This window comes from Bacillus rossius, chromosome 12, assembly GCF_032445375.1.
Source record: "Bacillus rossius redtenbacheri isolate Brsri chromosome 12, Brsri_v3, whole genome shotgun sequence".
In the NCBI taxonomy this organism is placed as follows: Eukaryota; Metazoa; Arthropoda; class Insecta; order Phasmatodea; family Bacillidae; genus Bacillus; species Bacillus rossius.
Window position 1 is genome coordinate 23,635,076 of NC_086339.1, and position 27,786 is coordinate 23,662,861.

Consider the following 27,786-nt stretch of genomic DNA (forward strand, 5'->3'; position numbering starts at 1 on the left):
AGCAGTAAGATGTGAAGTCGTCCGACCGACGACCATCCCTAAGCCCGACCTGCAACCGCCAGTATACTCTCCCGCTAACGGAACGCACCCCTGGCCGTGGCCCACCCGAGTCGAGCGAGCCACCGAGCCGAACGGCCAAACCAGACATTATTATTATAAAGCACACTAAATCCGAGTGGACTAGAGACGAACCACACCCATCCCCCCTCAAACAATTAATTACGAATTTTGCGACCTTAAAGTCTCTTCCAGACGCAGTCATTTAGTTTTTAACGTAATGAGGTCAAGCTTGGCGTGGCAGGGGCCGACGCGCCACCGGACGCCATGCCAGTTCCGCAGTTCAACTCGACTCGCGGACCGGGACGGACCTACGTCCCACGGAGAGACCACAACCATTGTCTTCATCGCAAGTAACGTCCGGTAAATATAGTAATTTAGCATAAACCAAACCTTTTTCTATTCACCTCTCCGTGCGTGCCCGGTCCGTTTTTTACGGTTCAGGACCTAATCCGACCGCGTAAACGTAAAGACGCCCCGCACCACACCTGGTGCGCAGGGTCGTTCTTCAGCATACGGCACGGGCCGTCTCCCGCAAACCACAGAACTTTTCTTAAGGCCACGCGCCTTCGCGCTGACCACAAACCCGCAAGGGAAACTTCGCCAAGTTTAGTGGCGGTGCGTGTACCACCCCAGTGGGCACGGCACCCGCGTAGAAACAATCGCTTACGGGACTGGCCGACTCCAGTCACCCACAAACTCTGTGTGCCACGTCAATTGTGTGCGCCTAACTTTCATTAAGTGTACTTTGTTAACGTAACTTTGCGCCACGTCATTTGTGCGCGCCTAATTTTCATTAAGTGTACTTTGTTAATGTAACTTTGCGCCACGTCATCTGTGCGCGCCTCTCTTGCATCAAGTGTACTTGGCCTGCATACTGTTACCCGAGAAACCAGTGCCACGAAACATTGAACATGTACCGGCCTGCACCCCGCAACGGACAAGTAGCCCTCAGGGGCATGTCTGTGCTCAGTAATTGTATGGTGTGACGTCAATCCCTTGAATAAAGGCACGTCGCTACTACGGCAATCCCACGCATTCTTCTTTAACGTAAATTCCCAAGCAATACCGCCGACGGTTCTAGCGGACCACGCTGGGGCAACGAACCACGAACCCCCATTGGTTAGACACCGAGCTAGCCTGGCGCCCTCCCGGAACATAAAACGTTAACCAGACCAGCCACCCCGCTAGAACTCGCGCCCGGACTCGAACACGAGACCGCAGCCGACGGCAGATGGAAAATGACTTAGTACTTTCTTCTCTCCTCATTCTTTCTCTCTCCCTTTCTTCTGGAGTGGCCTTCGGAATTATGCTATGGAATCCTTCGCTAGAGCGGCCTTCGGGATTACGCTCTTGCATCTTTCTTCCCCTGGAGGGCCTTTCGAGGATTACGCTCTAGGACCCTCCTCCTGGAGTGGCTTTCCGAGAATTATGCTCTAGGACTTTTGCCACCCTCCTACTTGTTGCCCAGCAAGAGGGAAAACTGCAGCCCTGCTCTGTCTGGCAGACTGCCCGCCTTCAGGAGCTGTTCTACAGTGATGATGGATGACATCACACTCCAGGAGGGTGTTCACCCCACTTCAAGCCCCTCCAGCACTGGACGCTGTTGCCGGGACAGGTCAAATTATAAGACTTCTTTTCAGCAACAGTTATTAATTTAAAAGTAACTGATTCTGTCTTTGCAGATTATGCTCAAAACATGGCCTAATCTACTCTGCTGTTCACTGCATGTTTGCGTAGGGAGTCAACTCACATGGCGACTAGGAGCTCGGCCAGTTTGACATCCACATTCCGCGGAGTATATCAACCTTTGTTCGTCACTGACCATGTTTTCAGCAACAGTACTAGTTTTTAAAAGCTTGTACATCGGATATGCAACTAACCCCCCCCCCCCCCCCCTCAAATATAATAAAGTCATAGCATGCGTAAACTCATCAGACACTTTACTTAATTATTTGTGCCCTCCGGATAGATTATCTGCTTAATATGTAATTTTTAATTTTTTCCTGGTGGCGGGATGCGCATATTTGAGTTTAGTGGAGTTTATTAGTCCAAAAGAAATTCCTTGATTTTTAAAGTTGTAAAATTAAATAATAACTATATGCAGCGGTGGCCAATAAAAATTGCAAGAAGGTGCTTAATCCTCCTTAAATATGCGATGTAAATTATACTTGTCAAACAAAAACACCACTTTATATTTTTTAGTGTTTTTATAAATTATTAAATTTTGGTTTTAATATATCAACAAAACAATTAGAATAATATATAATTAGTTATATTATCGATAGCTATCGTTTTCATAGGAAATTATGTTTGAGAAACCTGGACCAATGAGATTTCGCCAACTGGTTTAATTTCAGAATGACAACTGGATACTGTATACAAAATTGGTCAGATTGTTAAAAAAACTTGTAAGTTTCAAGTGTGCACTGTACTTTTTGATAGTAGTCAGTTATATATTACGTTCACAGCACATTGTTGCTTTTAAGCTTGTTGCATTGGAAGGTGAGCAACAACTTATAATTACCTTTTTCTTAATTAAAGTTCGTAACCTCTTTGTGTGTGACTAGTGTGTATAAAAGGCCGGGATTAAAATTCACCTATAAGTTTTCCTTGTTTATATTACGAGCGGAGTAATTAAAAGTTTCCCTACGGGTTGGTATTTTAACTAAGAGCTTAGTTAGTGCGTTCTTGCATTTTCTCCATTCGGGTATATCTTTTAGAAAAATAAGTACGTGTTTCCTGCCACAACAAAGCTACTAACTTTGATTAAATGTTATTTTTATTCCACACCACTTTTGGTAGTGTGTTAGCTAGTTCTGGGTATTTGTTTGTATGCATTCATTTAATTGAAATAATATTAATAGCAGGGATTTATGTATTGGATATTCCTCAAGTTCACCGACCTCAGTTCAGCAGTATCAGAATGCAAAGAATGTGGAAACAGCAGTGCTCAGAAAAAAAAAACATCAATATCTGCCACATTTCAGTTTTACGAAAATGACTTTGATCTGCTGGCAATCACACTGAACTCAAAATGGTGAAAGACAAGCTACCTCTATTCTGCTGCCTCTTAATGTAATTAATATTTCAGCTAGTTTGAACCCTAGTAATTACTTTCTAAAACCCTATCCGTAGCCCACAAAATTTAACTTGGTAACATAAAGTGCAAGTGTTGGAATTTAACTTATTAGAACAGGTAATGAATGCCTTTTGTATAACATCTATAGATCTTTTTGATTTAATATAAAATTTAAGTGTGAATGCTTACTGAAAATATTCCTGTTATCTGTTGACTGTGTGCATTGGTTTGTTTCAGGAAACAACTTTGCAATGGTATCTCTACAAATATTTGTGTTGGTTGCAGTATTGTGTTGTTTCTTTGGGATCACTGATGTCCTCTCACTAAAAAAAGAAGATTGTGAAGGTACAATTATGGCTGTGACAAAATGAGGGTAAATATGTATTGTACGGATTAGCGCCAAAAAAAATCTTACAAATATGAAATAACTTTCATTATATGCTATCTTACGTCCTCTTTTCACAACCGCCTGCGGAGATAAAAAATTCCAAATACTTTTGGAGATATGGCCGTTCTTATTTTGCTATACCAGACGTGTGTAATAATTTGAGCATCGCCATTTTATATTTTGCCGTGTGCGCGTGAATGTCTAAATAACAGAAATTTTCCATTAGGTAAGGTTAGTTACATTATAAATACTTTAAAATAAACGGAAATTAAAAATAATATCAATTTATTTTACATGTTGTATAGTTTTAAGTATTTATAATGTAACTGACCTGACCTAACAAAATGGGACAAAGGTAGATTAGGTCAGGTCAGCTACATTATAAATACTTTGAAACTGAACGGACATTAAAAATAATAAAATTAATTTTATTGGTTGTTTAGTTTTAAAGTATTTATAATGTAGCTGACCTGACCTAACAAACCGGGACAAAGGATGAACAGAATAAACTCACGTAAGTTTCTTTTTACATGATGTATTCGTCCACGTGAGAGTCCTAGGATCCACATAAAGTTCTGCCATTCCCGATTACACCCGAATATTCACCTTCGGCCAACCTCGGGATTTATTTATTTTTGCGCAGGAAAAATGAATTGAAATATTAAAAGTGGTCGGATAGGTTAGCTACATTAAAACACTTTAAAACCCTTTGGATGGTTAGTTAGGTTAGTATAGCTACATTAAAATAAACAGAGAAATATAAATATTAATAAATAAACCCGAGGTTGGCCGAAGGTGAATTGTTCGGGTGTAATCGGGAATGGCAGAACTTTATGTGCATCTTAGCTTTCTCCGTTCGGGAACATCGCAAAAAAAAATCATACTTGTAAACAAGCAACAGTTATCGCCGCATGAGTGCACAGGATGAAAATTAAAAAATTCGATATCTCCAAAAGTATTTGGAATTTCTTATCTCAGCCGGGTTTAATGAAAAGAGGAAGTTTAATAGCACAGAATAAAGGTATTTTCGGATTTTTAAAAAATTTTTTTAAAAAAATCGCCAAAAAATGAAGATTAAAAAATTCGATATCTCCTAAAGTAATTGGAATTTTTTATCTCCGCAGGCGGTTCTGAAAAGAGGACGTAAGATAGCATATAATGAAAGTTATTTCATATTTGTACGATTTTTTTTGGCGCTAATCCGTACAATACATATTTACCAAAATGAGTTTTAGCATGATAGAACAAGTACTTAGATTAACTCTAGCTAACTAGCTTTTTAAGTACCTTTTCTTGCAGATGTAGGAGATCTAAGTAAAGACAAATAAATCTTTTGCAGTTTGAATAATTTTATTCTATCTTGTGCACTTATAAAACCAATTTTGGGGACAAGTTGTATGTTTAATCATTAATTTTAAAATGTTAGCCATATTTATTTTGATCAAAATTAAAGGTGTATGAAAGTTTTTTTTTAATTCATGGCTTTTTTTTAATCATTCTGTAAAAAAAGCATTTGAATATGGGAAATAGGGAATTTTATCATTTTAATGGTAAGTTAGCTAAACTACATTAAAAATACTTTAAATAATGTTGTTGTTGGTCATATTAGGCTAGTTATATTAAAAATGAGGGTAATATGCTTACAGAGGGACTTTTACGTAAAGTAAAAATAACATTTCTAATATACTTTTTTCTATTTACCCTGAAAATAGTGTTTCTATATTCCTACTGGTTTTTGAGAAATCACTGTTCATAGCTTACATTAAAAAATGTGTGCATTGATGCGGCCGTGGTTATTTTCTTCTTTTCTGTGTGGGTCTGTATGTTTGTTTTGGAGAAATTTAGTAAGCAGTGGTATTGTTTTGATAAAGTAATTGATATGATGATAGTGTTACAGTTACAAGGTAAATCTTAATATTATATTTTTCTGTTTATAGTTTTTGTAAATAACTAATTGCATTACTGAATCTTTGTTTTCTGACATTTGCATTTAAAGTAGTAATTCGGATCACGTAGTAAAAAATGATTCTAATGGGAGCAAAAAATTAAAGTTGAATTTGAGACGTGGGTTATTTGCTCTCAGTATAGCATTTTGTACACTAAAGTAGCTCTGACTTTTTACATTTGTGTTTCATTTCATTCCCACATTGATTGATGTGGCCACCGCCATTTTTTGCTTTCCCGTGTGGGTGTATTTATACGATTCAGAGAACGTTAGTTAAATCGTGAGAATGGTCAGTTACGTTAGGTTAGCTACATTAAAAATACTTCAAAACATTGTGGATGGTTGGTTGGGTTAGTATAGCTTCTTTAAAAATACTGTAAAATATTTTAATAATGGCATAGGAATTACAAATTTAAGATGTAGCTATCTTGACCTATGCAACCATCCACATGATTTCTAAGTATTTTTAATGTAGTTATACTAACCCAACCAACTGTCCAAATTGTTTTAAAGTAATTTTTTTATGTTGTTAACCTGATGTAATTGACCGTTTTCACAAATTAACTCAATTTCTCCAAATCATATACACACACTGACCCACACAAGAAAGCAAAAATTGGCGGTAGCCTTTTAAATTCACAGGTATTGTAATGAAACCTATCACCTGTGATTTCTCAAAAACCAGTAGGAATGTAGAAAGGCTGTTTTCAGGGTTAATATATAGGAATATCTCTGTGTTTAGAAAATATATTTTCTGATTTTTATTTTTACTATACGTAAAAGCCCTTCGGTATGAATATTTCAGAAATAAGTAATTCTCAACCAACCATTAAAACTGTCTACACTATTTTCAGCATTTTAAATGTGGCTAACTTAACCAAACCAGGTGTTTACATTTTTTTACCATAGTTTATATTTAATTAACATAGCCTATCAACCATCAAAACCATTAATCAGTGGTAAACTATTTGTAACATATCCATGTCCTTTTATAGGTTAATTATAAAAATCTTAGGAACTAAAAAAATATATGCATGTTAGGAATATAAAGAAATACATATTTTTTCATGTACCCCTTTTCTTGATGGTAACCTTTTTTTTTTCAATTATTTATTTTGTAACACTACTTTTGAAAACAGTTAATTTTTTCAAAAGTTTGCCTATCAAAAAAAAAATTTAAAAACCTGAAAAAAAATAAACTTAAAATTAACATCATTTATGGTTAAAAAAATTTAAGTGTCTGCACAAATTGTTAATCCAAATACATTTATATTTTTATAGTATAAAATTTTTGTTTCAGTGTGCATTACATTTGTTGAAAAATTCAGCAATACCCTCACTGATGCTGTAAGGTCTGATCCAAAGAAAATTGAGAGAGACTTCAGGAAATTTTGTAAAACTACAAAAAGCAAAGAAAATAGATTTGTGAGTACTAATAATTTTTCAGTTGTATACAATTGTTAAACTATTGCTGACTTAATGTGAGAGGAAATCATTGATATGTACCTAATATTGGTAAGTGTAATAAGATATTTAGTAGTAGGATTCGCAGCGTGGTAATGTGAAGCTGCTGCTACACCAGAACTTGTCGAGCATCTTGTTGATTGTACTGGCTACACCTGTTTCCATGTGTCGCTCGACATTTCATTGCAGATACAAGTTGCAGGTCACCTGTAGTCACATGAAGGCATCCACACCACACTTCGGCACTGTCTATCGACTTGCCACGCGACAAAGTTAGCCCCGCGGAAGACATGGCTTGAGACCACCCAAGCTACGTCTTCGTCTGCGACCTTTGTCCAAGTGACTCACTCTCTTGTTTTCATTTTGTAGTTACAGTAGAACTTCGTTTTCACATATCACAAAGGACTAGTTATATTTATTTATTTATTTATTTATTTTCACTATGATGAGAAACATTAAGCAAATATACACAATAAATAAAATGTCACAGATGCTTAATTTTTAATATTAACTAGAATTTCATTCTCACATGGTGAAAACAATAAAATCCATCAAATCTTGCATTAATTGTTTAAAGATGTACATGAAAATTTCGGTTCATGAGTAAGAGATGTGAATGTTGAAGCATCTCAAACTGTCCACTTTTTATAGTGACATTTTCTTACACAATTCATTTTTGGACATTATTAATAATTGCGTGATAAAATTCAGCTAATTTCAGATTTTTATCGGAAACAATTCTATTAGACGGACACAAGTACTTTCACGATTGTTCATGGTTAGGAAAAAATGATTCAGGTGCAATGTTTGGAAATTCAGTGCTGCCAAGTTAAAATGAATATCGCCGAACATGCACGAAGGTGCCATATGTAAAGGTATTTGTACATTGCTTTAAATTTTAATAAGGGCACAGTAATCCACTGTTAGTTATGTAAAAAAAAACATACATCTTAATTTTCATTCATAAGACATTAAAGTTTAAAGGGGAGAGATCAAAATTAACTTAATTTTTATGTTCATGTCACATAAGTTTTGGTTGATGGCAGTATGGTTCACAATGGCAAATGGCACAAAAAAATGCACATTGTTTACAATGGCAAACGAAACGGCCATGACTACATGCACATGCAGTAGGTAAGGTATAATAAATAAACTTAACACTATTTGTAATCAACTTTTATTGTTATGTCTAAACCTTTTTAATGGTTTGCTAGTAAATGCTGCACGGTTGCAACTTAAATCACGGGAAATGCTTTCACATAAAGGGGGCAAGTAATACATTAGTAATTAGGGAAAAAAACAGTGCAAAAAAAGTTGTCGCTGGAATTCGTAAATCCTGAGTACGTAAAAATGAGGTTCTACTGTAATTCAATTTCTTCAACCAATGTCCCAACCTAAAGATAAAAATAAGATTACCTTACAACATGATTGTAAGATCCTGATGCAGAAAATTTGAGAAAATATTTTTCTTGTTTAATCTTTTGAAGACTATTGTAGATACTGTTACAAACTTGTTTTACCCACAAGTGAAAAAAATATATAATTCTTTGAACTAGGTATTATTTAATTTCTGCTACAGGTATTTATAGCTATCTGGAAAAATTATTTGAAAATAAAACTATAGCATGTTTTGTAAACAAAACCATGTAAAAGACTGTATGGTAACAGGATTCAATTTTTTTTTTCAGTTTTCAGAAACATTATAAAGACAAATGTATATTTGGCACAAGAGACCACCCAGACTAGACAATATTTTGTATGTTTCACACTTAAACCATTTTGACTGTGTACCTTATAGGTTATAAGACATGTTTGTTACTGATAAAGCATTATTTGGGTAATCATTCTGTATCACTTAACCAAGTTTATCCCTTGATCCTGAAGGCATGATCCTGTAAATATTGATCCTATGGTACATGATGCTTGCTGTTGCTGCCGTTTTAATTTAGTATGTCGAAAGATACTGGACATATCAAAAACTCAGATATTATAATACAAACAAATCATGTCAGGTCTTTTGGAAATTTTTTCTTGCGTATACATTTTACGATCATAATTCATTTTTATTTTATAAGTTTTTGTTATGTCCAGGATCATGCCATAAGGATCAAGGGATACACTTGGATCCTTGATATGTATCTCTTTTACAGCTACAAAGTATCTTCGTTCGAAAGTGTGCAAAGTTTAGCAGTTTTAATAATAATCCGTTAACAGCAAGAAGACCTGTTTAGTTTGCCTATATAACAAACGAACTTGCAGTTTTAGGTTCTGCTAAGGTATTGTTCTGTGGCAGTATGTATATTATATGATCTTTTTTTTTTTTTTTGAGAATTTTTTTCTTCTTCCACCAAAACCACTTCTGGTCCAGTTTGGCTAGTGAGTCTTGAAACATTTTAGCTATACAGGAGCATTTTCAGCTTTTTATATTTTTCAAATGAATCCTGGTGGTCTATGAAACTGAAATATAGTCAAACCTCTAATACAAACCTGAAAGGACCATCTAATTTTGTCACATTCATTCTCAATTTTCATATACTTAATATATAAATAAAATTTTTAATAAAGTTAAAACTTGCACACGGTTTTATACCACAGCAAATGTATTTTTGTAGGGGATTGTAATATGCAATTTTAGGTTGGCTACACTTATTGTTGCTCAAAAAAAATATTTCTACTATATCACTCTTTAAAAGGATTTTAGATGGAAGAATAAACCAAAGGTCTAGAAATTGCCTACAAATAGACATACAACCACCATTTTGGAAGAACAAAATTTCCTAGATTTTCCCCCCAATCTACAATGTACCAAAGCAATTGCTTCAGTATAGTTGAAACCTCACAGTTTCTTGGCATTATTTTGGGATATTTGAACTAACCATTCTTTACTACATTAAATTGTTTTTACCTGTGAACAGAAACAACTTTGTATTACATAATAGCCGTACTTTTGTGTTAAAACATATTACTTAGCACTATAATTTTTATGTACAGTAATTAAATATTAATATGAATCCGCTTAGTGTGAAATTCTCGTTTATGTGAAGTACTTTCACAGTCCTGGAAAATAAAGTATGCTTTCCTATGTTATTCAGTACCTTTAATACAAAATATGTTAATATTAATTACAAAGTTGTTTTGATCCCTGAAGTTGCTGATTACAAGCTTTAGTTGATGGTTAATAAGAATTTCACTGTCGAAGTTTAAAAACAATCATGCTTTCGTTACCTACCATAAAATAACAAACTTTCCTCCAAAGATGTATGTATGTATCCTACAGTGCAAAATGGTTGAAATACAGGATGAAAAGTGTAACTTCAGCGGCGATGTTAGTAACTAAACTAGAAAAGACACCATTTTGTAAACTGAAAACTAAAAGGAAGGTACTCTATACCTTGTTGATATTAGTAATCGTAATTGTACATACGAAGAAGTTTATATAATCTATGGTAAAACATTCTGGTATTTTCTTTTGTTCACGCATGTTTGTCATAACCTGAATTTTGAGTATGTGTTGTATTGTAAAATGATTGCAAAACATAAAAGTAACAATCATACATTGCAATTATTGGAATATTGCATTGTAATCTTTGGTAGTTGAAGTTAAATAAATTTTTTTGTCGTGATGATTTCCCAATAATTTGGTTAATACAAACCTTGTTATTACAAAATGCTAAAATTATGGTTCCTTCAGTTTTGTATTAATGAGGTTTAACAGGTTTTTTTAATGAGGTGTCACTGTAACTCTGCAGCACGTAAATACATGGTTTCTGGTAAATTAGACATACACACCCTCTTTTATTGCATAATTGTCGCACTCGCATAATCGTCGCACCTATATTTTTGGCCGTCAAAATTGGGATAAAAAAACTTGTGTATCGTCGCATGTTTTTGGTCCCGCTATTAGATGCCGAGCGCTTTGTGTAGGTATCTTTTCTGTATAAAACAATGTATTTTAAAGTAGAAATCTAATATTTATTCAGAAATTACCACTTGCTTATTTAATTAACGGAAATACGAAGTTTTCTGACGTGTAAATTTTCTTTTAAAGACTTTTTAAACGTTATTATCTTTTTCTGATCGTCTGCGTCGCCGCGGTGTACCGCTTATGAACATGTAGCCAGCACTAGTTGGCATCATTCGTGTTTGGTTGTGTTGCTTCCCGTATAGATCGAGCGCACGTAGTCGAATATCAATATATCGCCGAGTGCATACAACGCGTGCTCTCTGTTGAGTGCCGAGTTAACTACATTTGATGGCCCGCATTCTTTCGTGGTAAATGTGTACTACGGCAATAATTACGCATTGGTTCATGTCACAGATTCAAGTGGCTTGCGTTGGCGTTACAGTTTGGTTTTTCTATTTAAAGTTGAAGAATGGTTTTTGTTTAATGAATTATTAATATCAATTGTTTGGCATGCCCTTGTATACTCAACCTTTTTTTAAATAAACGTACTTTTCCATGAATGGGTTTTGTTTTTATGAATAACTTTACCTAACAAAATTTTTTTTCTGCATAACCGTCGCACCCCTACTTTTCAAACTTGATTTTAGAATAAAATGTGCGACGATTATGCGAGAAAACACGGTAGTTTGTGTGCTAATAATAACTATAGTATTTGTATTCATAAGAAAAACATAACAAAAATTTTACATTTTTCACTTAAAAAAAATTATTTGCAAAGTTGAAAATTATATGGTAGCAACAGTTTAAATTTGTACGAACTCTTCATGTCGATTAAGACTAAAATTCTAACCCTCTTTTAAAAAAGAAATTAATGTTTGTGCAGTTGCATGTAATGTCAAAAGAGGTGCAAAGCCTGGTAGGTGGTTGTGTAAAACCTTTGCATTTTAGTGCATATTGCTGTAAGGAGGTAATTGCGATAATACATTTTACTTCATTATCATGACTGGTATGCGGATTTTTTGCAGTGCTACTACCTGGGAGGCCTGGAGGAGAGTGCTACAGGAATACTGGGGGAGTTGTCCAAGCCTCTGTCCTGGTCCATGCCAGCCGACAAGGTGTGCGAGAAGCTCAAGAAGAAAGACTCCCAAATCTGTGACTTGAGATACGGTGAGGGCCCCGCACACGCCACTTTATGCTTAAGGCACAAAGCTGGACTCATGTTTGGGAGGACCCGGGTTTAATACCCGGTTGATCCAGAGATCACTTCATGGATAATTACTTATTACATGCTCAAGGGCATTGCCGATTCCTTCTCAGATTTATTTGAACTGTATTATTGTGTTTATCATTCTTATAAAGTGGCGTTGACAAGACAAAAAAACATAAATAATAAAAAAAAAAATTGTATATCTTTTAGGAACTGCAGTGGAATGTGCGTCAGCAAAATACTGTCTCATGAAGTGGCTAACGTGAATACATGAATGGATTTATTTGGTCACCAAGCATGAATGGCAGAAATAACCAAAACTAAATGAGACAAGCATTAGCATTTTGTTTTGCTGCATGTTCTGTTTGCTTGTACATCTGATGATTTTAAGATTTACATTATTTTTTTTGTGTTGCTCTCTTTATTTAATGTTGTTGTTTTTTTTTCTGGCCTCAGAAAACATACATTTGAATATCAAAAAGTAGTTGTTGAAAGCCACAAATTTTTTTTCTTGGTGTATTGTTTCTTGTTCAATAGATACAAAATAGAGATAAAATTATTAGAGGGTATAGTGTTCAAAGGAATTTTTTGAACTATATGTAGTAATTATTTATAGTTTTTCAAGAACATTAAAACATACCTAATGGAATCGTTGACTAGCAATAGCATAGGTCTGAGAAAATTTTCATTAAAAAGTACATAACGGTCTCTTTTTGGTTGAATATTTTAGGGCATTCATCTGATTTATGTTGTCGGTTACAGACAAAACAATTGATTTGAAGACAGTTGACCTGAAGAAGCTAAAGGTGCGGGACTTGCGTAAGATCCTGAGCGACTGGGATGAAACCTGCGAAGGCTGCATAGAGAAGACAGACTTCATCAAGAGGATAGAAGAGCTGAAGCCACAGTACATGCGCAATGAACTCTGAGTTGCCCGGCAGGGCACGTGAGAGAGTGGAGTGCGACGTAACTTATTGCAGCGACTGGCTGGACCAGGCGGGAAAGGATGAGTGTTGATTCAGTTCCTTCTACCCTGTCGAATTTCGTGTTAAATTAAGGAGGGATAAAAGTGGTGCACAGCATGTTTCAACCACGATCACATTGTTTATGCAGTGTTCAATGTTGTAATTTATATCTGCATGAGTGTGTTTTATTTTGAAAGTTATTAACAAAATAAATTTTGTAGCAATAATTTCTGTGTGTGTGTGTGTGTGTATGTATGTGTATATATATATATATATATATATATATATATATATATATATATATATATATATATATATATATATTTATATATATATATATATATATATATATTTATATATTTAATTTAAAATTAAACCTTTCCTGGTTTTTATTACTCATCACTTAACAACAAATGTTGCAAATTACTGAATATAAAGTAAGTTCATTTTAGGAACTTAACATCACTTCCACAGCACTCTTAAGAAAAATAACTGAGGCCTTAAATTTCAATCATACAGTAGAGAAAAGACATTTATTATAGGATACAGGAAAAATATGAGGAAAAGAAATTTTTCAATATTACAGTCCAAATTACATCAGTTATGTTACAGCAATGCTATCATGAGTTTAGCTGAAATGCTTTCTCAAATCACACAAGTTTGTAACATCATCTTTAAAAAAAAAGAAAACAGGCATATGGAGTGGGGCTACAAAATAACCCACCTTTTACTAAACAGGAACTTAAAATCCTAAAATTTACAATGAAGTTTCTAGATCCATGTTACAGCAGTGACATCCTAACATGAAAGATCCTTCACAACTGCTCCCGTAGCCATACAGATGCCCGATGCTTCAAACACAGTCGTAAAGTTTTATACATATACACAGATGTGCATACGTAATTCTGTGTATATGTTTACAATATAAATTGTCTAGTTAACTGAAGTTCCAGCATTCCCTAACAGAAAAGAGGATGCTCCACTCTGGAATGATATGCGTTGAGAGTCCACCAGATGTTTTTCAATAGTCATTGAACTTGAAGCCTTTTGCTTGTAGTTCTTCTTTGGCTTGCAGGATTTGCTGCAGGAAAAAAATTATGACCCAAATTTATACTTAATTGACAAAAAAACCAACAATGTACAAAGTGATTTTCTAAACATTCGTAGAATAGTGCAAGATCACAAACATGTAAATCAGATGTGTAACTATCCTCACTTGACACGCTTAGGAAGTTCTCAAAAGTTTTTTGCATTAGTTTATAAAATAAGCAAATTGAAACAGCAAAGGAATCTATACATACAAAACACATTTAGCAAATATTTTGCACTCAATATATCATAAATTTACATATATAACTATGTATATTCCATTCAGTTTAATGTCTTTACTGGTATAAAATGTTATTTTATTTCAGTAAGCATGCACGCAGAGTTAAGTTACACAATGTCAGTTGCAATGTCATATACCTACGGTTAAACGATGCCCAGGCTTTTAACACAAATCATGTGATAAAAAAAAAAAAAAGAGCCCATAAATGCACTTTAAAGAAAACGGTATACTTTTATCTACAAATCCCAGGCACCAAGTCACCATGATGCCTAACATTTTCTTGCTTGAAACTAGCATCCACCTATATATCAAGACACTCCACAAATTTTGTTATTACAATTTCTTGTGTCTGCGTCCAAGAAACCGGGATGATACGTAAACTAGCATGCATATATTTTATCTCAGCACAACATGAGTTTTTTGATTGGTCGTAGGATTCCCCCATGACGGGCTCACCGCAAATAAGACACCCGTGTTCCCTACACTTGGCAACATTGCATATTTACAACTAGACAGAGCAACATGGAAACTGAAGAGCCTTGGTTAAAAGATGTTCACTACCAGCACCTTCAAGACTTACTGTGAGCTAATAACTACGACTAACTGACACACAAAGGTTTTCCTATACTATTTTTATTACCTGTTGCAATTCTTTCGCAGCTTCTTCACAGTCGTTGAATGTGTACACCCTCCACAATACAACCATTGCAGCGTACAACTATAACAAAACATACACACCATAAAAACAGTAGTATCTGATTAATTCTTACATCAAATTTATGCTCTAGTTGTAGACAATTACCAATTTACATAATTTGTGCAAATGACCAAACTATGAAAATATTTGAATTAATGTTTCTATTATTATAATTTTATCCTAGGCGTACAAAGAAGCTGTTAATCATAAATAAAAGCTATTTTTTCAAAATTAATTTAATTAAACATGACAAAATAACTTAATAAACAATGCTAAATTTGTCTAGGGAATGTAAAAAAACCATAGTGGCTGGTGGTCAGATTACTCGCTAAAACCAGGTATTTTGGCTAATGGGAAATGTGGACGTTTCCCCTACTGCCGCGTGCCACCTTTGCTCCGTCCTTGTGCGACCCCAATGACGTAACTAGTAAAACATCACTCTGCCAATGTGGAGCGAGGTGTGCAGTGGGAAGACACTGGAACATTCCAGAGGACTCTGGTTTAAATGCCAGAACAGCCACTCTGCTTTCGGTTTTCCCAAACATGCCAGGCAAATGCCGGGACGGTTCCTTTTAGAAGGTCATGACCAAATGTTTACTAATGTCTCTCATGTCACTGTGAGCTACTAACTAATGACCTTGATGTCAGTGAGGTGTTTAAGTCCAAATAAAAAAAAAAGGCGATATAAAGTTAGTTGACACTACAGGTTATAAGACAAACGAGGCAGATGTGGAGTGAGCAGTAAGTTACACAACCACAGTTCCCGCAGACAGGAAAAAAATTAGGGGGAATTGAAAAAGTGTCTTCAAAACCTCGAAAACACAGGAAAGTTGTAAAAATCTAAGTAACAGTATCAGTAATTTTTCATGCCATATCATAATATTTTAAAACATAATGTACTTTACCCATCAATTATTTTGCTATTGCTACTAATCTGTATGTTTTTCATTAAAATTAGATCATTGAATTAAGTAGGATAAAATATCTACATGCCTAGTCTTCAGTTTAATCACAATCAATAATGTATCATTTCAAAGTTTTACCCAGCAAATATATTCATAATCTTTATCAGACTGGCGGTTTTGATCAAAATGATAACAGCTGAAACTGCATATATGCATGTTTGTCAAAATGTGTTCTGATAGTAAATTTTATTTCATCATAATCTGTTATTTTGCCAGATAGACTGGTGAGAGTAAACTCGTTGAAATGATCTGATGTGAGAGTGTAGGAACCCCGACAGCACCGACTGACCCCAAACAAAACGAGAACCACGAGAGGAAGCACTAGGATGACGTGCAGGTTCTCCTCTGGGTGGTCGGACTTCAACTGCCACGACAAGGCGGCAGCCCACGCCCCCAGGAGCAGGATTGCCGCAAACAACCATTCCATTAACTTCGTCATCGCAGCGCTGCCCTGTAACACATGTACAGTCCATCCAGACCTGGAAACAAACCTTTCACTGCATAGCCAGGCAGAAAATAAAGAAAAGTAGTTTCACCCGAGTATTTTACTGAAAGTGCCACATTAATATAATTACTATAGTTTAAAAAAACTAGAAAACTTGTTTTTATCTGTTACACATTAAAAAATTCAATAGTTACACTACCCACTATCCTCCTGGCTCCAGATGGTACCAAATTATTTTATTGTAATTCGGATTACATATACGATGACTGTTTTTTTTCTCAACCTCCGATGAGCTATATAAAAAAAATTTACATAACATACCTAATAATTTTACCACCCAAAGTTCAGCAGTATCTTACTTATTTTTCTACATAATCGCCAAAATGATCGCAGCATTTGTCATATCTTAACACAAGCTTCTCGAAGCCCTCTACGAAGAAGTTATCTGCCAGTGAATAGAGATACAGGGCCAGTGCCTCTCTCCCTCACGACGCTGCTGTAAGGCAGATGGACTAATAGCGCAGCGCACTGGCTCCAGCTTCAAGACTTATTGCCACGAACAGTGCAAATGCACTGCACTATTAGTGCATCCCAACTGAGAGAAACGTCCCAAGAGAAAAGGCCCGGAAAATTTGAAATATAAACTCTTTAAAACAATGTTTTTAAGCCAACAATTTCAACTATGGTTTTGATTATTCAAATTAAGAAATTTTCAAAAAATTACCTTTAGATTGGTTTTATAAATTTATGATCAAATTTCATTTAAATCATAGCATTATATGTTTTTCTATTATGAAATCATAATTTGATACATATCTAAATGTGTTGACCAGAACTTTTAAATATATGCTAGTACCAATTTAATTTTTTTCCCCCTTTTTTTTTCCCCATTTAAGTTCTTATCTTTCACAGGTTACTTTACAACCAAAGCAAATAAAAATAAAATAAAAACATTATCTGCGCTGGGCCCTGTGTGGCTGTCCGGCTCTGAGGGCCGAAGCTGAACATTAAAATGGTTAATTACATGTGAAGTTCTTGAAATATCGGAATGCACCTCCATAGAATGATTATAGCTAGAACAAAGAACTGAATAAATCCATTTTCAGGTGTTTTAACTTTTTTTTTGTGGTACTCCTAAAGTAATAAATCCATAACCTCTTCTTCTATACCCTTTGTTGCTTCCACAAATGGTATCCCTCCACCAAATTCTAAGCCATCCTTTGCAGCCTGTCCCCAGCTCGCTTCAGCCTCCCGAACTCTACCGAGGCCAACAAAAGCTTATACAAAAATCCTTAAACATGTTGGTTTTATCAACTTTTGTACGGTATTTAGTATACCGAGCTTAAATAAGTAGCAGGATGACGGGAACCTGTTGGATGTGGTACTTGTGAGACCAATGGAGGCGGTCAGGGGAAGTGTGGTAATGGAGGGCATCAGTGATCACAGGATCCCAGTAGTGGAGTTAGACGTGGGCTGGAGGGAGAAAAGGGTAAGGAGGGGAAACGTGGTAAACTGTTGGGGTAAGGCTGATAGAGTGGGGGCAGAGGCATTCCTGAAGGGGGAATACAGTAGATGGGTAGATATAGAGGACCTCGAAGGTAGATGGGCTGCCTTAAGAAATATTCTGCTGCAGATGGCTACACGTTTTGTACCTCAGAGGAGGGTAGGCCAAGGAGGTGACCCTCCCTACTATGGAAGGGAGTTGAAAGTGTTGAAAAGGAAATGTAGGAGGCTGCATGCGAGGGCAAGGAAGCTTGGGGGAGAGGAGATAGAGGCGGAAATGAAGGCGCTTGGGAAGGAACTAGGGAGGAAATCGCGGGAAGCAAGGGATGCTTACATGGAACAGCTGATGGGGGAAGGGGGGACGGTAAATGGGACGGAGCTCTACAGATACATAAGAAGAGTGAAGGGTGAGGAGGGAATAGGGGTTCTCCGAGGAGGAGGGGGGCAGGAATATACAGAGGACAGGGAAAAGGCAGACTTACTGCAGGAGCAATATCTGGCAGTATTTACAAAGGGGGAGGCATGGGAGGGTAAAGAGGACGACAGTTTAATGGGCAGGAAGGCCTTTGAGCTGCGACTGACAGATGTAATTAAGGTGATCAGGAGGTTGAAAGGGAGAAAGGCAGCTGGGCCAGATGGTATAGGGAATAGTCATTTGAAGTTGGGTGATAGGGAGATTGGGAAGTACCTGTTGGAGGTTTTCAAGCAGTCTCTGGAGGAGGGGAAACTACCAATGGAATGGAAGGAGGCAGTGGTAGTTCCCATCTACAAGGGGGGAAATGATAAGGCGGAGCCAGGAAGTTACAGGCCGGTCAGTTTGACGTCCTGTGTAGGAAAAGTGATGGAGAGGTTGGTAGGAAGGTACGTAAAGGGGGAAATGGAAGATCTGGGGTGGGTGGATAACAGGCAGCATGGATTCAGGATGGGGTTCTCATGCGAGACCCAGATGGCTGGGCTGTTGGAAGACCTGGTGGAAGCGGTGGACGGGGGGAAGCAGATAGATGCAATCTTTATAGATTTTGAAAAGGCGTTTGATAAGGTCCCCCATAGGAGGTTAATGGAAAAGGTTGAGTTGCTGGTGAGGGATGGAAGGGTGGTAAACTGGGTGGGTGATTTCCTGAGGAATAGAAGACAAAGAGTGAGAGTGGGTGAGGAAAGCTCCGAGGAGGGGGAAGTGACGTCGGGGGTGCCACAGGGGAGTGTGCTGGGGCCTCTGTTGTTCACAATTATGATAAACGATCTGGGGGAGGGCATGAAAGCCAGATGGAGGCTATTTGCAGATGACTGTGTAGTGTATGAGGTTGTGGGGGAAGGGGGATGTTTAGCAGAGGACTTGATAAGGTTGGAGCAATGGACGGAGAAAAATGGAATGTCCTTGAATGTTGGTAAGACAAAAGTTGTCAGATTTACAAAGAGGAGGAAAGTCACACGAAATGTATATTACTGGAAGGGGCAGGAGATAAGAGAGGCAGCAGGATATAAGTACCTGGGGGTGACACTGAAAAATGACCTAGGATGGGCGGAGCACATAGAGGGGGTGGTCAGGAGGGGAAGGCAGGCGCTGGGGTTGCTTGGTAGGACCCTGCAGGGAGCTGGGAGGAGGACAAAGGAGAAGGCATACTCCACATTGGTCAGGCCAATGTTGGAGTATGCGGCGGCGGTCTGGGACCCCTACCTGGTGACTGAGGTGAAGGAGCTGGAAGGGGTGCAGCGCAGAGCGGCTAGGTGGGTGATGGGAATGTGGAGAAGGAGGGAGGGGCAGGATGGGAAACTGCATAGCCCAACGGAAATGATTAAGGAGTTGGGGTGGGAAACGTTACAGAGGAGAAGAAGAGTGGAAAGGTTGGTCAGGATGTTCAAGGTGCTGAAGGGGGAAGGGGGATGGGGGCAATTGGGAAGCAAAGTACATAGAGGGGAGTACAGAGGACGAAGAGACCACAGATGTAAGCTCCAGAGGGTGTGGAGGCGGACAGAGAGAGGGCGGAACACCTTCCTGGTGAGGACGGGGAGGGAGTGGAATGGGCTGGGGGAGGAAATGGTGGAGGTCAGGGATGGGAGGGAGCTGAGGAGAAAGCTGATGGAGGGGGGGGGGAGAGGGGAGTGAGTGGGAGTTCTTGCCACCGGGTGAAAGCCCAATTGCAGGTTAAGTAATAATAATATAATATAATATAATAAGTACACTAGTGACATAATAAAGTAAACTTACCCTACTGTCAATGCTTTGATGAAAATATTCTCTAGCAATAAAACTTACTACAAACTATAAAACTCAAACCATATCACAAACAGTCATATTCTTCGTCTAGCATTGCAATCATGAAAACACCGACACGTCAACACATTTCATTTCGTGCCATGTGTAATGTTTGTATTATGTCAATTACAATTGATTGTGCATTGTTTACTAACGACGTAACGTTGATGTATACCTTCGAAGGTTGGTGACATTGAAAAGATTGGTTTATTTTTGTTTGATGTGAAATAGAAATAGAAAACCTGTAAATATTATTAAATGCAAACCCATGCTATATCATTCATTTATTTAGGACTTTAGAAATGATTTTCATATGTAAGTATATTATTTTGGCAGAGAGCTTGAGAGCCTTTTTAGTTTGTTGGTTGGATATGCTGGTCGAAGTTAAGGAATGCAATATGTCTTCTAACATGGTGCCCTAATTTCACGAAGTCCTTTTAAAAGGACTTCCAACGAAGTTTTACTGGGTATCAAAACTTTTTAGTGTGGAGAAAAAGACCGCGAAACTTTTATTTATTACTTGAACACAAAAAAATTTGTTGTGCCAAAACATGGATAGCACCGAGTACGAGCTGGTAAGAAACATGACGTTATTGTTTTTCCTTGAAAGACTGATGGACAAGGGAGGCCCCAGAACCCTTCATGACCTTAGCTGTCAATTTGGATCCAAGGGCTTCACGAAAGAAATGCGGCAGATTGCTGGAGGGTCTCAATCTGGTTTGAAGAAATTTCTAGCCCAGTACCCTTCTTTGTTTTCCATAGATGGAGATTATGTTTATGTAAATGCTTTCAACACGGTGAACTCTGACGACGTGGACAGCAACGGCAGCGGAAGTTTGAAGTACGTAGGCAATAAAAGAGACTACGCCCAAGAGGCGGTTGAGTATTTTTCTAACAAGCTAATTCAATATGGTGTTGGTACAGAGGTACCAATTAAGAGCTTACTGGGTCATCGTTCTCAGGCATCACCTGAAGTTCGTCATATATCGGGTCAACATGTGAAGGAATTTAGGGATTTCTTGTGTCGTTTCCCGGATAACTTCGTTGTAAAGGAAGAGACTGTCATTTTGAAGGAATATGAAGGACAAGAACCACAGCCCTTCCATGAGCTTGAGCAAGTTCAAATTGATCCGCAGGTGACTTATCGATTGCTTGCTTTCTTTGCTGAATGTTTGGAGATCAATGGCCCAATTCTTGTTGATCAGCTGTTTCAGTTTGTTGTAACTCAGTTCCCGAAAGATGATTGGGCTTGTATTTTCAAAACTCCGCAGGATCTAAATACTTTCTTAAAGATGTACTCAGATGCCTTCCATGTTCAGGCGAACCTTGTCACGTTAATTTCATCCCGGGGGATAAAACCTTGTGAACCATCTCAACGTTCACAAGTTTCACCTAGTCATCAACCAGGTGTTAGAACTACGTCTCCCAGCACCATTACATTGTCATATGTTAATTGCAACAACAACAACAATAACAACAATACTAATAGTAACATATCCTCTGTCAGCAACGTAAACAATAACTTTCCATCGCCATCTGTTGAGACTCCACCGCCAACTCCTGCTAGCACCACTGTTCCAAATGTGCCAGTTGGTTTGCAAAACCAATCTTTGAAGCAGAGGATAAATAGCCTGGTTATGAAGACGCTCGCAGACAACACAGAGAAAGATCGCAACTATGCAGCGGCAGCGCTCGCTAACAACAGCTCATCAGCTGGAGAGAACTGGAAAGTGAGGGTGTTCCAGTCAACGCGGGTCGTGGTGAACCCCAAGGAGTGCCTGCAAATAGTTGATGACATATTGTCCAGGGCAAAGCCTGGAAATCCTGTTGCAGTGTCTTTCGATTGCGAAGGCATCAACCTCGGCGTGAAAGGACAGTTAACTCTCTTCCAGTTTGGAACTGTGACTGGGCAGGCATTCATATTTGACCTGGTGACATGTCCATCACTCGTAACTATGGGCGGTCTGCAGAGATTACTGGAGTCTGAACTTGTGACAAAGGTAAGTCATAAGAAGTTGGTTTGAATTTTAGATTTAAATTGTAATAGATTTAATGGTAATTGTCAACGAGAGTGGCGCTTAAAAAATAGGATATAAATATAAATGCTTTTTTCTGTAAATATGTAGAGTCGCGGTAGATGCCAAAAAAAATGCTAAAAATCTGAAAATACTTTTTTCTGTGCTCTTTCACTTCCTCTTTTCAAATCAACCGGCGGAGGTAAGAAATTCCAAATACTTTAGGAGATATCGAATTTTTTAATTTTCATCACAATACCTGCGTAGTATGCGGCGATCACCATTGTTTCTTGTCCTAGATAATAAGGTTTCTTGTTTACGAGTATCATATTTCTTATTGGACAATTTTGTCACGTGACTGTTCCGTGATTGGCCAGTATTCAAATGAACCAATAGGTGATTATTTATTCCGTGATTGGTCAGTATTCAAATGAACCAATACTTGATTATTTATTGATTTATTGTTCAATACAATGTTTAATTAATCGGTCAACTTCTGCCGTGAACGACTACATCATTTCCTTATAGTGACAAAGGAAATGTACCCGCCTCCAACTTAGGTGAGTTTTTAACGTTTCTAATTTTAAAGTATTATTTTTTTTATTTGTATATTGTTGCGCAAGTAATAAGTAAAAAAAAATTACGTGAGTTGTTAATGTTCATCATTTGTCCGGGTTTTGTTAGGTCAGGTCAGTTACATTATAAATAATTTAAAACTAAAGAACCATTAAATTAAATTCACATTATTTTTAATGTACGCTTAGTTTGAAAGTATTTATAATGTAACTGACCTGACCTAATCGACCATTTTATTTATTACGCATTCACTAACACACGTCAAAATAAAAAATGGCGACGTTCGAAGGGTTAAATGGGCATTGTATTGCTAAATTAAAAAATTCGATATCTCATGAAGTATTTGGAATTTCTTATCTCCGCCGGTTGATTTGAAAAGAGGAAGTGAAAGAGCACAGAATAAAAGTGTTTTCGGATTTTTAGCATTTTTTTTGGCATCTACCGCGACTGTACATATTTACCCTTTTTTCTTAGTTTGTAACATTTTTGGAATCACTTTATGAAAGGGCTTTACGATATTGCATGTAGTTAACTAATAGTTTATATATTTAAATGTTTTGTTAAGTTAGCTACAGTTGAAATAATGAAAAATAGTATCAATGGTTGGTTAGGTAGATTAGCTACACTTGAAATACTGGCTGTATCCAAATACAGGTAATTATCGAACGTCGTTTAAAATGGAAAGAAAAAATTGGTAAACATAGTTTTCACACACTACACATGTCCCTAAATTTATCCTGAAGGGATGGTTTCTTAGTTCCTACTAGTTTGTGAAAAATAATATTTTATATCTTAATTACTATACCAGCATTGGACATCGCGGCTTCATGGAACAAAAAGTAAAAAGAAAAAAGAAAATACTTTTTTATAGTACTAGAGACGTTCGTAAATTTACCCTGAAAACATGGTTTCTTAATTCCTGCTGGTTCGTGAAAAATAACAGTTTAAAGCTTACATTATCCTGTGTTTACCTACGATCGTGTATCTGTTTATTTAGCACAACCATAGCCAACTATAGATAATTAAAAATATGCTAATTCTTCCGTTTCATATATGGAAGTTGATCCCTGAGTCCTGAAGGCTTGATCCTGATGGCATGATCCTGTGGCACATGATGATTGCTGTACATCGAAAGATCCTGATTGCTTGATCCTGTAGTACATGATGTTTACTTTAATTCAGTACATCAGAAGATCCTGTACATAAAAAAAATTGTCATAATAATGAATTATGATACTAAGCCAAATAAAAAGGATTTTTTTTTTTCAATCTACAATCATAATTTTGCAAAGTTCAGTCAGAATTTTTTAAAAAAATTGTGAGACTTTTGGTAATTTGACAGTACTTTTAAGCTTAATGTAGGTATTTTAGATGCAACTAACCAGACGTAATAAACATTTAATTGCAGTCCAGTAAGTTTTTGTTTAATGGTTGTAAGAACCTTAAAAGTAAATATCTTCTATGTTTGGAACTAGTATGAACTAAGAAGTATGTAACTTGTAGGTGATGTCATAAAACTTTAATCCTAGAATATAATTCATAAATCAATAAAATTTTGTCAATACCTTAAAGTCACTGCTTTCCCTTGTTTGGAGGAGGAGGGGGGGAGGGGATTAAAATGGTTCTATTTTTGAGTATTATAAATTTCTTTAGATAAAACAGAAGAAAAAAAATTACCTACAAGATTTTAAAAACACTAAATAGTGGGGAGGGTGATGTCATGGAATTCATGCAAGAAAAAAGATTAAAAATGAGAAAAATATTTAAGTGAAAACTGTTAAATTGCTGTAGTGAGTAAATTACCTACATCTATTCTAATAATTATTTGACAATACGTATTTACTATTTTCAGTAGCTAAATCACACAGTTTTTCCAACTTCAAGGCCGTTGATAACTATGTACCTACTGAGTTTTCTATAATCTAGTGGAACAGAAAAATGTGTGTTGATTCCATGATTTCAGAAAATTTTAAGTGCCACTTAACTGTATCTAATCAACCGTTGGAATAAATTTTACCGTATTTTAAACAGTTAGTTGAGTTGTGATCGCGTGTACTTGCAAAAAACTACTCTTCTGGGGAGGGGATGGGAATAGAGAACAAATTTTTCTGAGATTTCATTTTTATTCTTAAATTACTACTATACATATTTTTGTAACATACATAATGCTTTAAAAATTAACTTCTTTTGCAGACAATGCAAACATAACATTCCTCCAAAAAAAATTATCTGTAGCAGCATTAAATCAATGAAAATAAATTTCCAGTTTCACACCAGTTTACACAATAAATGCTGGGCAGAATCATTATAAAATGCACCACAGTTCACCATGACATCTACCATGAAATGACAAAAATAATTTTAAAATGGCAACAAGAATCTGCAAGGCCTTAAACCCTGAATTAAAATTGATCAAATAAAAAAAAATTGCAAAACCAATCAAATACATTACATAAAGATATCTGCATAGTAAATGTTTACATTTTAATGAATTAAAAAATATGGAACAGAAAAACTTTTTAACTCATCATCAGTAAAATTCAGTAACATGTTCAATAACTACATAGTTTGATACACTTGCGTTCTACATTTCCCAACACAATTGACATTCAGCTGAACGCCATTCTATGTGGAACACGGCACGACTCAAACCATAATAAAAATATGCCACTTGTTATCAGGTACATAATGAAATTCTTGTAATGTCTCAATCCTTTTTTACAGGATCATTGAGGGTAATGGGAGTAACTCAAAAATAGGTTGGTTTTTTTTTAATGCAAAAGCCACTACAATGAGGTTTTACCAAAAATTTTGTTTTCCCAAAATCCTGAAAACATTTTTCAAAGTGGATTTTTAGTGGAACTTTATTGTTATATTTTGTCACTCATGAGTGGTGTATTCATGACTATACCAAGTGAGAGATGCACAATTTTTATATTGACTAGCCTATTTCCTTCTTAATGTGTTACATGTATTGAAAATAAATACCATTATACAAATTGCCTCCTGAATCCAAATTGTATTTTAATTTTTCGAAGTTTGCTTCACAATTTTACTTTTAAGTTCATTGCATGTATGTATATATGTTATTATTCAGTTTAAATATTTTTTGTAGCTAAAATTGTTTGCTTGTTTTGGTTTGGTGTGGAATTGAAATCAATTTTTAGAATCTTATTAGGAAAGTGAGGGGTACTTGCTCCCTGTGACTTTGGCAGTAATTTTTTACATTTGTTTCAGTTTTTTATTGATTTATTTATAAATTATAAAGAAGTAGAGAAGGGTTCAAAAACAGTCGGTACTGGTTCGTAATTGTGCAGTTCAGCATATGGCTTGATGAAGGCTCCTAGCTTTCAGAGAGAGGTAGATGTACACTTGCTCAGCAGCATTGTGCCGTGCGCACACACGTGTGGGTGTGGGAGTGTGTGTGTGTGAATTGGTGTCAGGTGACCACTCCCAGTTTCGCTCTGTTTGCAGCTGAAATGTATCTGCCACACCAGCAACCAAGGTCAAGGCCAGCACCTACTTACGGAGGCCTCATTTCATAATTAACCACACCTCATACTTAACCATACCGGTATTTATAATGTTAATGATCCCATTTATTTCCAAACATTCTTTGGAACGCTTGTGCATAATTTTCCCTTCTCTCTTTATTAATTATTTTTTTTAAGCGCCCTGCTCCATTTATATTGCTGTGTTAGATTTTGCTGATGGTGACATAGTGGTTGGTATTGATATCCAAGACCTTAGAAGTTAAAACTCCTAGCAGTTTATACTAAAATTATTCAAGACATAAATACTGAAACCAGTTTCATTTTAATGGTTAATGTAGCTAAATGAAATTCTCTGCATTAAAATTTATAATAATTGATTAATTTTTTTATAAATAAAAAAAAGAAGGTAAAGTTATTGCTATGTCTAAAAAAAAGCTATTTGCTTATATTTATTTATATAAGGCCTGTTATTTTATTTTATTTTATTTTTGAAGGGAAGCACACAATGTTTTCATACCTATTTAATTCTCAAGTAGATGATAATGTTTATCTAGGTTGTTTAAATTGTTAATTAGTCTGTATGTAATATTGTTATTATTGTGAAGCGACAATATCGGGGGTGCAGATAGCTCCGCCAGTGCACCCTCCACTCCCACAGTGCCGCAGGAGCGGTGATGCTCATGTTCAATACTGCAGCAGGTCTCGGGTCTCGGGTGGTGTTAATAATGCAGTGGCTGCAGTCCAGGAGGTGACCGGCACAGCGCACGCAACAAGGGACCACAGCTCCTGCCAGGGCTGTCGGCCAGCAGATGCTATCTCTCTCTAGCGCACACGACCTAACAGTGTTCCGACCCTCTGACCCTCGGTGATCCAGAAACGCGCTTTTCTTCAGTAGCCACATATTGAGATTTGGCAGTTTCATTTTCATTTTTATTCTTTCGGCTTGCATAAACATTGGCATCGTCTGTGAACAAGGGGAGGAAGAGGGAATGTTTATCTGGCATTTTCATTTAGATTTATGTTCGCTTATATGAAAAAAATACTATGCAGTATTTGAAATATAGCCTGAATAGCCATTAAATATTTATTGATGACTCATAACATACAGCATTTTAAAATTAATAGAAATATTTGTTTTAACCTGTTCATTTCAACATATATTTTTGTTAAAAGTTTTATAATGTACCATGTGAATCTAATTTCATCAATTAGGATACAATATTTCTTTCTGAAAACTTAACAGTTCACCAGCAGACCAGTCTTCAAATTCAGTGATGTAATTTTAACTTTATATTCACTGAATTTGAAGTAAGAAACTGTCAATTAAGAGGATGTTACCTTGGAAAGTAGCATATCGGTTAAATCAGCAGCTTTTGTTTGTTCTTGTTACAGGTCATTCATGATTGTCGCAACGACAGTGTCAACTTGTACAGCCAGTTTGGGATCACGCTTCGAAATGTCTTTGACACGCAGGTACCAACGTTGGTGCTTTTTT

General features: G+C 36.4%; 2 protein-coding genes across 3 annotated transcripts in view; both read left to right on the forward strand.

Moving 5' to 3' along the window:
- The first annotated feature begins 2,356 nt into the window (after positions 1-2,356).
- LOC134537717 (mesencephalic astrocyte-derived neurotrophic factor homolog) lies at positions 2,357-13,239 on the forward strand. Of its 2 annotated transcripts, none has more exons than XM_063378459.1 (5): positions 2,357-2,562; positions 3,377-3,484; positions 6,773-6,897; positions 11,866-12,007; positions 12,810-13,239. In XM_063378459.1, the coding sequence occupies exons 2-5, from the start codon at positions 3,391-3,393 to the stop codon at positions 12,974-12,976; spliced, it is 528 nt and encodes a 175-aa protein (XP_063234529.1). In that variant the 5' UTR covers positions 2,357-2,562; positions 3,377-3,390; the 3' UTR covers positions 12,977-13,239. The 2 variants fall into 2 exon arrangements, with proteins under 2 accessions (XP_063234529.1, XP_063234531.1); XM_063378461.1 differs by having other exon boundaries at positions 2,357-2,468.
- Positions 13,240-20,385: 7,146 nt separating this feature from the next.
- Positions 20,386-27,786, forward strand: part of LOC134537718 (egalitarian protein homolog) — a 31,337-nt gene continuing 23,936 nt past the window's right edge. The window contains exons 1-2 of the mRNA XM_063378462.1: positions 20,386-22,206; positions 27,684-27,764. Coding sequence (XP_063234532.1) covers positions 20,758-22,206; positions 27,684-27,764 — 1,530 coding nt within the window. The 5' untranslated portion in view covers positions 20,386-20,757. The remainder of the gene's footprint in view (positions 22,207-27,683; positions 27,765-27,786) is intronic.